The sequence below is a fragment of the Aotus nancymaae genome, unplaced genomic scaffold (genome assembly GCF_030222135.1).
Source record: "Aotus nancymaae isolate 86718 unplaced genomic scaffold, 86718_ANA_hifiasm-v0.15.2.pri h1tg000014l, whole genome shotgun sequence".
Classification (NCBI taxonomy): Eukaryota; Metazoa; Chordata; class Mammalia; order Primates; family Aotidae; genus Aotus; species Aotus nancymaae.
The window spans coordinates 39,904,023-39,918,776 of NW_026988425.1; the positions used below are offsets into that span (position 1 = coordinate 39,904,023).

Consider the following 14,754-nt stretch of genomic DNA (forward strand, 5'->3'; position numbering starts at 1 on the left):
CCTGTGATTTATCTAAGAGCTAACAGAAAAGCAAATTTGCAGACTTGGAACTTAAGAATTTGAAATCCTAGATGAAAGAGTCAGGACTGTGAGAAGATACGAGTAGATGGAATAAGAGTAAAGGTTTACCAAGTATATATGTTGGCCCAATGGAAAAAGGCCAAATGGTAAAAAACAAAACAAAACAACCAAAAAACTATTCAACTAAAGATAAGACCAAAGAGAGAAATCACTATCATAGACTAAATCTCTAGAATGCAAAAATAAGTTGAGATTGCTATTAAAAGTTTATTATTGTAAATTTTGGTATTTAAACTTTAAAAACGTTGCATTGTAAGACCGTAGGAATAATTTCACAGCTCTGTCAGTAGCTGGATTGCGTCCACAGTCACTGTGTTGTCCATTTCGGCACCGAATCCAGGCTCACTCATCATTGGGGTTAGAGTAGAAGCAAGACAGAGTCTTTGATTAGCCTGCATGTTTTGTGAAATTAAATAATTAAAAATTAAACACAAATCACAAAATTAGTTTGTTTAAAGTTGTGATGTGCAGTCATAAAAAAGAACGAAATTATGTCTTTGCAGCAATATGGATGCAGCTAGAGGTCATTATCCTAAGAAAGTTAATGCAGGAACAGACAACCAAATAACACATGTTCTTACTTTTAAGTGGGAGCTAAATATGGGGTACTCATGGATATAAAGATGGCAACACTAGACAATGGAAACTACTAGACGAGCGGAGGGAGGGAGGAGAGCAAGGTTTGAAAAGCTGTTAGATACTATATTCATTACTTGGCTGATGGGATCAATCATACCCCAAACCTCAGTATCACACAGTACACCCAGCTAACAAACCTGTACATATACCCCATGAATCTAAAATAAAAGTTGAAATTATTTGAAAAATTAAAAATTAAGTCATGATGCCAGAACAAGTAACCTTACAATATTAGAATTATGATGTAATCTAATATCTATTACTCTGCTTTGTATTTTTACTTAAAAATCTAGAATATTCGTTAGCTCAAAAAGAATATGATGTTTAGTTAGGTGCGGTGGCTCACATCTGTAATCCCAGCACTTTGCGAGGCCGATTCGGGTAGATCACCTGAAGTCAGGAGTTCAAGACCAGCCTGGCTAAGATGGTGAAATCCCGTCTCTACTAAAAATACAAGAATTAGCCGGGCATGGCGGTGGGTGCCTGTAATACCAGCTACTCAGGAGGCTGACGCAGGAGAATTGCTTGAAGCAGAGAGGCAGAGTTTGCAGTGAGCCGAGATCATGCCACTGCACTCTAGCCAGGGTAATAGGGTGAGACTCTTGTCTCAAAAAAAAAGACAAAAAGAATATGATGTTCTTCCTAATCTAGCTAAAATGTTTTTCCCTAATATTTGTGTTAACTGTCAATCTGTGAATTTATTCTACAATGAGATATCTTAATAATTGCTTTGTATTTAAAAATGTGCTCACAATAATTATTATAATATTTTACTGTTGTAATAATAAATATACTTTTATCCTTCAGTTGGTTGACAAAATATCAACAAATAAAGCAATTGATTTTTCAAAAAAAAATTATATATAGGGGCTTTTTAGCAAAAATTGGAAAGTCTGCTAGACAAGTTCTAAAAGAGCTATAACACTACAGCAATTACTTCACTCCAAGTTGCATGCAGAGTTCTTACCTGTATTTGAAAGTGGATATTCATATTTTTACAGTAAACTTGAAGGACATGCTTTGGTGATATGTGTCAAAGAAGGGATACTTGTGAAAGCCCTGGGCTATCAAGACACTAGAAATGGTTTCTATGTCAGACCTTTTTAAGAGGGAGCAGTATTTTGGCTTCACAACCCACATGTGAACTAAATTCAGAGAGACAGTCACAGGATTCCCTTTGGTTCTCTCTGTGTTCTTGGATAGGAGATAACTCGGGTCTGAGGTGTTTGAGAAGGATGTCAGGGCCAATGGACTTCCCTCTGTGCTGCTGTGGGTCAGCCATTTGCTCTGTCTGTCAAGCACTGAGCTGAGCCTGGGGTCTTTGAATCTAGGGTCTGGTCATCACAGTGTACAAGCACAGTGATGGTCAAGCACAGTAATGTCTCAAATCAGAATTGTAGCTGGGACATATTAGAAGAAGGAGGTAGAGCTAATGCTCATTCAGTGATGACACAGAGAAGATAATTCAGGGGAATGTAGTTCCAGCTTAGCTACATTGACACAGAACAAAAATACCATACACCATTTCTTTCTTTTTTTTTTTTTGAGATGACGTTTCAATCTGTCACCCAGGCTGGAGTGCTGTGGCACAATCTTGGCTCACTGCAACCTTCACTTCCTGGGTTCAAGCAATTCTCCTGCCTCAGCCTCCTGAGTAGCTGGGACTACAGGTGCACACCACCATGCCCGGCTAATTTTTGTAATTTTTTAGTAGAGACAGGGTTTCACCATATTGGCCAAGCTGGTCTTGAACTCCTGACCTCATGATCCGCCCACCTCAGCCTCCCAAAGTGCTTGGATGACAGGCGTGAGCCACCATGCCCAGCCCCATACACCTTTTCAACCAAGCATTTCTTTTATAGAGTCAGTTCAGTTGTATGTCTATCTCTGTCATTCATGTGATTTATTTGTGTTTGTTCTATCTCTCTTGTTCATTTATAAGGTATTCTTTCCAAAGGTAAGAAAGAGTAACTACTTCCTTTTCAGAGATCAAGCTAGCAAAGTTTCAAGGAATGCTTTTGGTTAGTAGATTCACTTTGTATAACTTTTTTTTTTCCTTTTTCTTTTCTTTTTCTTTTTTTTTGTTTCACTTCGTATAACTCATGAACAGAACTGGTCTTGTAATAAGCAGACACTGATGGATTATAATAAGGAGTATGTATATGAAGAAGGTGATGACAAAAGCATCCATGATGATAAAAAGTATATTTCCTAAAATTTCATTGAAATTCTTTATTTTAAAAAATACTTGTAAATTTGAGACAAGATCTTGCAACAGCCCTTGCTGGAGTGTAGTGGCGCAATTATGGCTCACTGCAGCCTCTACATCCTGGGCTCCCACCCTAGTTTTCTGAGTAGCTGGGACTACAGGTGCCTGCCATCAGGCCTGGCTAATTTTTGTAATTTTTGTAGAGACGAGGTCTCACTATGTTGCTCGGGCTGGCCTCAAACTGGGCTCAAGTGATCCTCCCACCCCGTCCTCCCAAAATGCCAGGATTACAGGCATGAGCCACCACACCAGGGTGAAATAATTTTAAAACACATGTAACAGAATGTTAGAGATAATTATTTTCAGTATCCCTATTTTGGCTGAGAGTTAATCCAAGAACAAGTACTCAAGATTTTTTGAAATTTTATTCATTTAGTTATTTTATTTGTATACATTTAAGGAGTACAAATGCAATTTCGTTACATGGATATACTGGGTAGTTTTGAAGTCTGGGCTTTCAGTGTATCTGTCTCCCAAATAATGTACATTATACCCATTAAGTAATTTCTCATCACTCTTTCTCTTTCTATCCCCAACTCTTCTGAGTCTCCAATATCTATTATTCCTTACTTAAACAATCAGATCCTAACGAGACTCACTATTGCAAGGATGACACAGAGGGGATGGTACTAAACCATTTATGAGAAATCCACCCCTCCAAACAGGCCCCACCTCCAACATTGGGATTACACTTCAACATGAGATTTGAAGTGACATCTAAACTGTATCATTCCACCCCTGGCCCCCTGAATCTCATGTCCTTCTCACACTACAAATCATATCTGCCTAATAGTCCCCCAAGGTCTTAACTCATTTTGGCATTAATTCAAAAGTCCCAATTCTCAAGGACAAGGTCCAATCTGGAGATGTTTCTTCTACCTATGAGTTGGTAAAATCAAAACAAGCTACTTATTTCCAAGATATAATGAGGGTACAGACATTGGGTAAACACTCCTTTCCCAAAGAAGAGAAATCAGCCTTTTGAACGAGGCTACAGGTCCAGTGAAGGTCTGAAACACAGCAGGGCGGTCAATAAATCTTGAAGCTCCAAAATAACCTCCTTTGATTCTATGTTCCACATCCACGACACACTGCTGCAAGGGGTGGGCTCCACTCCATCTCTTGGGCAGATATACCTCTGTGGCTTTGCAGGGTTCAGCCACCATGGCTGCTCTCATGGGTTGGAGTTGAATGCCTGAAGCTTTTCCAAGCTCAACATGCAAGCTACTGGTGGATCTGCCATTCTGTGTTCTGGAGGACAGTGGCCTTTTTCCACTAATTCACTAGGCAGTGCTCCAGTGGGAACTCTGTGTGGGGGTTCCAACCCCACATTTCCCCTCTTCACTGCCCTTGTAGAGGTTCTCTGTGAGGGCTCCAACACTACAGCAGGCTTGTGCCTGGGCACCCAGGCTTTCTCATACATCCTCTGAAATCTAGGTGGAGGCTGCCAAGCCTCCTTCACTTTTGCACTATGTGTGCCTATGAGCTTAACATCACATGGAAGCTGCCAAGGCTTACAGTTTAATCTCACTAAGCAGCAGTTCAAGCTGTATCTGGGGCTCATTGAGCCAAGGCTGGAGCTGGAGAGTGGCCTGCACGCAGAGAGCAGTGTTCTGAGGCTGTGCAGGACAGCAGAACCCTGGGCCTGAACCATGAAAACCATTCTTTCCTCCCAAACCTCCTGGCCTGTGATGGGAGGGGCTGCCGCAAAGATCTCTAAAGTGCCTTCGAGGCCTTTTCTCCATTGTCTTGGCTATTAGCACTTGGCTCCCTTTTAGTCTTGCAAATATCTCCAGCAAGTGGTTGTTCCACAGCCCCCTTGAATTCATTTGCTGATGACGCTTTTTCTTTCTCTGCCACATGGCCAAGCTGCAGATTTTTCAAACTTTTATACTCTGCTTCCCTTTTATATATACATTCCAATTTTAAGTAATTTCTTTGCTCCTACACCTGAGAGTAGGCTATTAGAAGCAGCTAGACCACTTCTTGAAATTTGCTGCTTAGAATTTGTTCTACTAGATACCCCAAGTTATCACTCTTAAGTTCAAACTTCTGCAGATCCTTAGAGCATAAACATAATGCCTCCAGTTCTTTGCTAAGATATAACCAGGTGACTTTTTCTCTAATTCCCAAGAAGTTTCTCATTTCCATCTGAGACTTCACTAGCTTGGACTTTACTGTGCCTATCACTATCAGCCTTTTGGTCACAATCATTTAACCGGTTTTTAAGAAGTTTCAAGCTTTCTTTCATTTTTCTGTTTTCTTCTGAGCCCTCCAGACTCTTCAAACCTCTGTTCATTATCCAGTTCCAAAGCTACTTTCACACTGTTAAGTATCTTTATAGCAATGCCCCAATTCTCAGTACCAATTTTCTGTGTTAGCCTGTTATTTGTGTTGCTATAGAGAAATATGTGAGGCTGGGTAATTTATAAAGAAAAGAAGTTTAATCAGGTCATGGTGCTGTAGGCTGTACATGCATGGCACCAACATTTGCTCAGTTTCTGGTGAAGCCTGCAGGGAGATTTTACTCATAGCAGAAAGTAAGTGGGAGCAGACATGTCACATGGCAAGGGTGGGTGCAAGAGATAGCCCAAACATTGAAAATAGAGCTAATATTAATCCTTCTGAAGCCCTTCCAAAAAAACTGACAATGAGGGAATACTTTTGAATTCTTTTTAAAAGGCCAGTGTTATCCTGATACCAAAGCCAAAGAAGCACATTACAAAAAAAGAAAACTATATGCCAATATTCTTGATGAACATAGTGAACACAGATACAAAAATCTCAACAAAATAGTAGCAAACTGAACAATGCATTAAAAGGATCATCTACCATGATTAAATGGGATTTATTCCTGAAATGCAAGGATGGTTCAACATACACAAATTAATAAATATGCTATATGACATTAACAGAATGAATGACAAAAACTATATAATCATCTAATTAGATGCAGAAAAAATATTCAACAAAATTCAACAACATTTCATGAAAAATACTCTCACCAAGTTAGGTACAGAAGAAATGTACCTTGACACAATAAAGGCCATATATGAGAAGCCCACAGCTAATGTTATACCCAACAGTGACAAATTGAAAGCCTTTCATTTAAGCTCTGGAACAAGACAAAGATGCCCACTTTTGCCACTTTTATTTAACATAGTATTGGAAATTCTTGCCAGAGCAATTAGGCAGGAAAAAGAAATAAAAGACATCAAAATAGAAAAGGAGAAAGTGAAAATGTCTATGTTTGCTGGTAACATAATCTTATATGTAGAAAACCCTACAGACTAGAACTAATAAATGAAAACAGTAAAATTGTAGAATATAAAATAAACACTAAAAAGTATATTTCTAACACTAACAACAAACTATGTGAGAAAGAAATTAAGAAAATAATCCTATTTTCAATAACTACAAAAAAATTTAGGAATAAATGTAACCAAGGAAGTTAAAGTCTTATACATTGCAAATTATGAAACATTGATGAAAGAAATTGAAGAAGACATAAACAAATGGAAAGATATTCCTTGTTCATGGATTGGAAGAAAATATTGCTAAAATTCCCATACTACCCAAACTGATCTAGAGTTTTAGTGCAGTATTTATCAAAATTCTAATATAATTTTTCAAAGAAATAGAAAAATATCTTAAAGTTCATATGGAATTACATAAAACCCAAATAGCTAAAGCAGTCATGGGCAAAAAGAACGAAGCTGGAAGTATTACTCTGCTTAATTTTAAACTATACCACAAAGCTATAGTAATTAAAACATTATGATCCTGGCAAAACAATAGACCCATTAACCAGTGGAACAGAATAGAGATCCCAGAAATGCACCCTACATATATGGTCAATTGATTGTTTTTACAAAGTTGCCAAGAAAACATAATGGGGAAAGGATAGTCTCTTTAATAAGTGGTATTGGGAAAACCGGATAGCCACATGCAAAAGAATTAAATTGGACCCTTATCTCATATCATATATAAAAATATACTCAAAATGGGATAAAGCCTTAAGCATAAGACCAGAAACTGTAAAATTACTTGAAAAAATATAAGGGAAAAATTGTATTGTTCTAGGCAGGGATTTTTTGGATCTAACCCCAAAAGTGCAGGCTACAAATGCAAAAATAGACAAATTGCGATTATAACAAACTAAAAAGCTTCTACATGCCAAAGGAGACAATTATGTTTGCAGAGACAAGCTACAGATTGGGAGAAAATACTTGTAAGCCATACATCCAATAAGGGGCTAATATCAAAATTATATATGAAGCTCAAACAACTCAATAGCAAGAAAACAAAAAACCCAAATAAAAATTGACAAAGTACCAGGAAAGGGAGATGGAAGTAAAGTAAAAATAAAAAATGGGCAAGAAACTTGTGTAAACGTTTCTGAAGAGAAGACATATAAATGGCCAACAGATATGTAAAAAATGTGCTCAACATTGCTAATTATTAGATAAATGCAAATTAAAGTTACATTGAGTTACAGTGAGCCACCTGTCAGAATGGCTATTATCAAAAAGACAAAAGGTAACAAGTGTTGGTATGGATGTGGAAAAATGGGAATCCCTGTACTCTTGTTCACTGGTAGGAATGTAAATTAGCACAGCTATTATGGAAAACTGCATGGAAGTTTCTCAGAAAACGTAAAAAAATTATCATATGATCTAGCAATCCTACTTTTTGGTATTTACAAAAGCAAATGTTCATTACAGCACTATACACAATAGTCAAGTTATAGGAACAACCTAATTGTCCATTATCAGATGACTGGAGAAAGAAAATGTGGTGTGTGTATGCAAAGGAATAGTATTTAGCCTTAAAAAGGAGGAAATTCTGTTATTTATGACAACATAGATGGAATTGGAAAACATTAAGTTTATAAGCCAGGCACAGAAAAACAAATAGCACATGTTTTTATTAAATGTAAGATGTAAAACAATTGAACTCATAGGAGCAGAGTAGAATGGTGGTTACAGAGACTGGGGTAATAGGGAGACAAACGTCAAAGGTTACACAATCTCAGTTAGCAGAAATATATTGTGAGTTCTATTGTACAGTGTGATGAAAATAGTTAATAATGGGGTATCGTACATTTCAAAATTGCCAAGAGTAAATTTCAAATATCTTTGCCACAAAAATGTTAAGTTTTTTAGGTGATAGATATGTTAACCGGCTTGATTAAATTATTTCACATTGTATTTAGAAATCATAATATCACTGTACCCCATAAATTTATACAATTATAAATTGTCAATTTATAGTTATAAAAAGAAATGCATGGTAAAATAATGCTTTATTGTTTTTCTTCTCCAGGCAATAAGCTTATTCATTTTGGTGGGATTTACAGGAGAGTTCCAAATTTTTTCAAGGTGAGGACCTTTTCTGTTGTGTATAAAAATCATTAAATTAAAAAAAAGTTTGAGAAATTTTTTAGTTTAGTCTAATTTTGTCATTGCAGTTTGAGTCTGTGTATCCCTCCAACATATTTTCTATTTTCTTATTTTTAGAAAAGACAATGATAACAAAAATGTTTTCTTATTATTCTTCTTTTACTTTTTTTCCCCTGGTAAAATCGAAGCCTAAAAGTATAAGTTTTTTGTCCAAGTGCCGTGATTTTATCTGTAATGCAGATAATCACAGTGGACTTACATATCTTAGAGTGATATTTGGTCTTTAAATGTAATCCTTGAGAAACATCCTCTGGATTTTAAAGATTAAGAGTTTTTTAAGAAAATAGTTTTATCAGTTCCTGAGGCCTGGAAAAAAGCCAGCATCATTTATCCAAGGCTTTGTTATGCTCTCACTGTGTCAGATTGACAAGACAGAGCCAGATCAGTTCACTTTATGGAACTATCAGAAAATGTGTCAGGGACTGTGCTAGGTACTGGATTTACCACAAGGAGCAAGAAGGCACAGGGAGCATGCTGGGTGATTTGTATCTTGGGCCAGTTCATTGCAATACAAATGTGCTAAGGGCTCTGAAAGAAGCCTGCTCAGGGTGATGGGGGAGCACAGCAGGAAGATCAAGCAGACTTCCTCTTCTAAGCCTCCATGTTTTGGGAAGCCCTCTGCCTTTCCCCAGGACAGAGACTAGAAAAATAACAGTAAGCTCAGATTGTTCAAGGGTCAAAAATATCCAGGAATTTTGGTCACTGGTACCATATGAAAACCACAGTTTGGCAAGATTGGCTTTGTAAAAGCAGCCGAGGCACACACTACAGAATGAGAGTCACTACTTTCAGAGTAACCTGACCCTCTTAAGACACAAAAGAACCATCTTGACTCAAGATATCTCCCAGCCTAGGAATGTGCTGGGAATCCAGAAATCAGGAATACCAGCTCTTTTATTCTTCGTAGAGCATCATTTTAGGCAAGACTTCCTTAATCTCTTAAAGCTGACCCAGGTAGTCTTTTCTATACGACACGGCCAGAATGTGAGCATTGTATCAGTCAACTCTCCATTTTCACATCCACTTTATTTTAGTGGAGCTGTTTAAGCTCAAATTGCCCTCCGTGGTTGGGTGCTTGAGAAATGACCGAAATGAACGGGGTGTATTTAAATAAATTCCCATCCATTCAGCCTCTGCCGATTTTAAGTTTTCCACTTCTCATCGGGTCTTATTATAGTTTCTGGTCTCTCAGTTAAGTGTTTCTAGATAACTCTCCAACTTATCATTCAGAATCCCTTTAAAGACCATAAAACCTTCTTCCTATGTGTTTTCACCTACCCTCGCAACTCAGAACTCTCTCTTATCTATATCCCCATAACACATTATATTGAATGCATTTCTGTTATGAAATCCATCAAATGAGATATATTGTATTATGATTATTTGTTTACCCATCTGTGTCTCTGTTCTTCCTTCTGTCTATAGTCAATGACCTCTCTCTCTTTTTTTTTTTCTGAGATGGAGTCCTGCTTTGTTGACCAGGCTAGAGTGCAGTGGTGCAATCTTGGTGCAATGCAACCTCCGCCTCCCAGGTTCAAGCAATACTCCTGTCTCAGCCTCCCAAGTAGCTGGGATTACAAGCGTGTGCCACCACATCCAGCTAATTTTTGTATTTTTAGTAGAGATGGGGTTTCACCATGATGACCAGGCTGGTCTCAAACTTCTGACCTCAAGTGATCTGCATGCCTCTGCCTCCCAAAGTGTTGGGATTAGAGGTGTGAGCCACCACGCCTGGCCAGTGACTTACCTCTTTACAACTCTAGTGTCTTTAGAACCTAGTACATAATAGATTTTTTTTTCTTTGAGACAGAGCCCTTTGTTGCCCAGGCTGGAGTGCAGTGGCACAATCTTGGCACACTGCAGCCTCCGCCTTTTGGGTTCCAGCAATTCTCCTGCCTCAACCTTTCAGGTAGCTAAGATTACAGGCATGCGCCACCATGCCTGGCTAATTTTTTTGTATTTTTGGTAAAGATGGAGTTTCACCATGTAGGCCAGGCTGGTCTTGAACTCTTAACCTCAGGTGATCTGCCCACCTCAGCCTCCCAAAGTGCTAGGATTACAGGCATGAGCCACTGTGCCCAGCATAATAGATGTTTAATAAGTATTTATCCCTAAGAAAGTGGACCTCCCCTCATTTTTATATATTTTAGGATATTTTTAGAGTGTCTTAGAAAAAAATATTTGAGGTAACATTTAACTATTTTTGACTGTTTTCACTATTCTTTGTGTTTCCTTGTGTATCTTTCTGCCTGCTTTATGATGGACAACTTGACACTGTGGCAGTGCCTCCTCTCCAGTGAACTGCCAGTGGGACTCGTATGCCCCTTGGTCAGAATGCAATGGCTGTACCAAGACTCAGGTAGGACCATGCAAAACTTTGTATTTGATTATTTATCTGCAGAAATACTTAGGCATGGCCAAAATGGCATTAACTTTTGAATATTCATTAAATAGTGTCAATGTTTTTTGAAAACTATATTAGTAATTTTGAGGGGAGAAAAGTATGACTTGTTAAATAATATTGTAATAGAGTAATTTGTATATTCATTTTTCTAGAAGGACTTTTCTAGATTTTATCTTGGAGCTAGAAATGTGTATAGGCTGAAAGTTCAAGGCAATTTACTAACATTTTAACTATGAGAGAAATAGGAATAACATAGAATGAATTTTTTTGCTAATTTAAAATGTTTTATATTCATTGAGTTCAACTTTTCTTCTCATCTCAAACTAACACTAGCAAATAGCAAGATGGCTGCTTGATTTTACTTCACAAATAGTGAACAACCATGAAAAAAAATTTTGCAAAATGTTTTAAAGTTTAATTGCTAAGTAATACAAATACAATGTTGAACTTAATCTAGATATTATAAAATACTTCTAAAAATGCCTGTTTGTATTCCTTATTATAAAATGTTCATTGGAGAAAATACGGGAAGTTATAAAGAAATAAACATTACTCATAATTCTGCCATTTAGAAGAAAGAAATTATATAACAGCGTTTGGTATTTATTCTTTCAGCTCTGTCTGCCTTTTCTCCATGTGTACGTATAATTTAAAGGGAGATTATTTTATCATAGTTTTGTATTCTACTATTTTAATCTAACATTTGTTATCAGCAAAATAACTTATAACAGCAGTATTATGTTCCATGATATATGAATATACCCTTATTTTTCTACTTTTTTATTGTTTGATATTTAAGTTGTCTCCATTTTTGTTATAAAGAAAACTTTAATAAACATTTTTGAATGTAGAGATCTGTCCTCTTTTCCCATAATTTTCTGAGGATAGTCCTAGAAATAAAATGTTTGTCTTAAAGTTTCTGAACATTTTAAGAGTTAAATATTTTAGAAATAGTCCAGTTTAGATAAAAATATATATATTTAAAAATCACTTTTAATTATTAAAATAACAGAATCGTACTATAGAAGATAATTTTTATTTGGAAGCACCATCATTATCATCATTTTCATCAGCTATTTATTTAGTACCTACATGAGTGGTATTTTCAAAACAAATTACATGAATGAAGAATTTGGCTTCTAGCAAGTATAATAAATAACAGCTCTGATTACAGGCAAATAGGTACGTGAATAACAGGCAAAGGTCAAAGAAACATCAAGCACGTTAAATATTTTTATCATTTAAAAAGAAGAAAGAACACTAAATAGAAGTAGAGAGAGGGTGTTTTTTATACAAGCAATTTTTTTCTTTGAGTGAAGGTCATCATGCAATGGATACATCCTAGCTTATAAAAACAAAATTTTCATTCAGAAAGAGACAAGTGAAAATGAAAAAGGGATTGTAATGTCAGACTTTGACAGGTGAGAATGAGATGAGACCTTGGTGAGTGGCTGCCATCAAGGGCTCCCTGGTAATATGGAGAAGAAAAACACTCCCTATGCAAACGCCATCTGTGCTCTGGAACTTCACAAAAGGACCCACTGATAAGTCACATATGAGCGGTGTCTTCATCACTTACAAAGAGACGAAAAATACTCCTCATGCAAACAGTACCACCTGTGCTTTGGAACGTCACCAAAGGCCGCTGATAAGCCACACATAAACAGCATCTGCATCCGTTACAAAGAGGCTAAAAACAGTATCAAGAAACCTTACCGAGTTCCATTCCCCACTCATATTCCTCTGTGACTCCTTTGCTTAAACACGATGAAAGACGCCAGAGCCATGCTCTGGCTGGTGAGAGTCTGCTCAGAGTTCAAATTATGCCACTGTGACCCCTCATGCCAAAGAATTCCCACTTCTAACCCAATTTAGGATGGATGAATAAGTTTGACATTGATATGTACGGCAACTCTTCCCTGTTGATCTTCACTCAAGGTTTAAATCCTCAGGACTCTCAGTTTTGGTTCTGTTTTATGTTTTGTTTTTTAATGGAGAATAGGTGAGTACAGGAAGAGGCCTGGAAGATGCTCACTGATTGCCAGTGGTAGATCTTTCTTTTTGTTTAAATATTAAGATACATATCTTTGTAGTGAATGAGGATTTAATAAACTTTAGGATGAATTAATTGTAAACTTCTCATTTAGTTTGATAATTTCTTCAGTTTCCCTATATTCTTTCCCCTCAAGAGGCTTGTATTTTACCGATTCCTTTGTAGATGTAGCTTCACCCTTGGATTATTTAGGCTTCTGTTTTGTAAATTTGTTCTCCATATTCATATATTTCTCTCTGAATTGTTTTTCCTTGCCTTCCTTCCTGAAGAAGGCTTACAGTTTAGCTCAAAGGAATTGCCATCACTTTTCTGAAGGCTTTCCTAACTCTAACTCTGCTTCATCTTACCTGCCTTCCCAGTACCCTTATCCACTCTTCAGAAAAAGTCATTTCACTTTCTCTAATGAGCTCTTGGAACAGAGCTTTGGCAAATATATTGATCATTCTATGCTATAATCTATTTGCTTATGTGTCTACCCTCTAAGCTTGACTCAGGTTACTTTCTTTTTTCTTTTATTTTTCTTTTTTTTTTTTTTTTTGAGACAGTGTCTTACTCTGTCACCCAGGCTAGAGTGCAGTGGTGTGATGTGTGATCTCAGCTCACTGCAATCAGGTTACTTTCTTACAATCACTAAAAACATTTTTTTTTTGCATTTAATCCTGAAAGTCAATATGTGCCTGGGAGCTCTCTATAAATAATAGCTGAAATGTCGCTGAACTCAAGGACAAGTAGGTCTGTGGATTCATTGATTTTTAGGTTTTATTTCTGTAGAACACCAGAACAATTTTCTGGACATTGTTTGTCTAATTGTATTACGTTCTCTCAGATTTTATTACTCAGATAAAGGAAACTGGAGATTTCTTTGGGAAAAAACAAAACAAAACAAGACAAACCACTGCCTGCTTTGTGTTTAGACTCGCAGGCGGTCAGTTGCTGTGTATGGGCAGTATGGGGGCCAACCTTGTATTGGAAATGCTTTTGAAACACAGTCCTGTAAACCTACAAGAGGATGTCCAACAGAGGAGGGATGTGGAGAGCGTTTCAGGTGTTTTTCAGGTAATTTGTTTTCCATAGGCTCAGCATGAAGATTGTAAATTCAAATGTTATTTGATTAACTTGCTCATTATACATTTGTTAAGTTTTACTGAATTTATATTGGCCTAAAATTAATTTCCCCCAAATAGCATCAGGATTTTTGTTGGTAAGTTAATCACACATTCAGCTATCATTCTTTCAAATGCAAGGGGAGGTATCTGGTAATAAACCTGGGAATGCTCTTAGTCTCTTTGAATGGAACTCTGGCTACTGACAGACCCAAATAGATACTCAAAATAATTTAGGCAGTAACTTTGGCACCCAAAATAATTTAGGTAGACCCAAATAGGCACCCATAATAATTTAAGCAGGTTGCGTTTTGGGCAAAGATGCAGAGTGAGTCTTGTACATATATTGAGATTAGACAAAAACAACGTTACTGCCTAAATTATTATGTTTACAGGAAAAGCAACACTAATGAGCTGATTAAGGAGCAATACAGTTCTCTCTTACACATGGGGTGACTGAAACATAGTTTTGGCATTGAATATTATTTCACCAATTCTCTACGTTGCATTTGTGCAGTCAGATTAATGTAAGAAAATTTAGTAAACGCTTATGATTCTTCTTATGTTTCAAATAGTTGTAAGGGTGGTATGTACAAGTGAAACACATGCCTCTTCCCTCACAAATATTAAAGCTTTATGGGCAGAATAGTACATAAATAATCCCTGAGTTAGAAGGGCTCCTCAATGATACCTGTCAAACGCTTATTTTACTTTCAAAATCCAAATCAGGTAACAACTCCTTC

General features: G+C 36.9%; 1 protein-coding gene and 1 non-coding gene across 2 annotated transcripts in view; one reads left to right on the top strand and one right to left on the bottom strand.

Moving 5' to 3' along the window:
* The window catches only part of C7 (complement C7), a 59,213-nt gene that overhangs the window by 642 nt on the left and 43,817 nt on the right, over positions 1–14,754 (top strand). Inside the window, exons 2-4 of the mRNA XM_064375938.1 lie at positions 8,315–8,370; positions 10,735–10,810; positions 13,823–13,964. Coding sequence (XP_064232008.1) covers positions 8,315–8,370; positions 10,735–10,810; positions 13,823–13,964 — 274 coding nt within the window. The remainder of the gene's footprint in view (positions 1–8,314; positions 8,371–10,734; positions 10,811–13,822; positions 13,965–14,754) is intronic.
* LOC135275009 (U7 small nuclear RNA) lies at positions 1,586–1,647 on the bottom strand. Its single transcript, XR_010342735.1, has one exon. It is a non-coding gene; the product is annotated as a U7 small nuclear RNA (small nuclear RNA).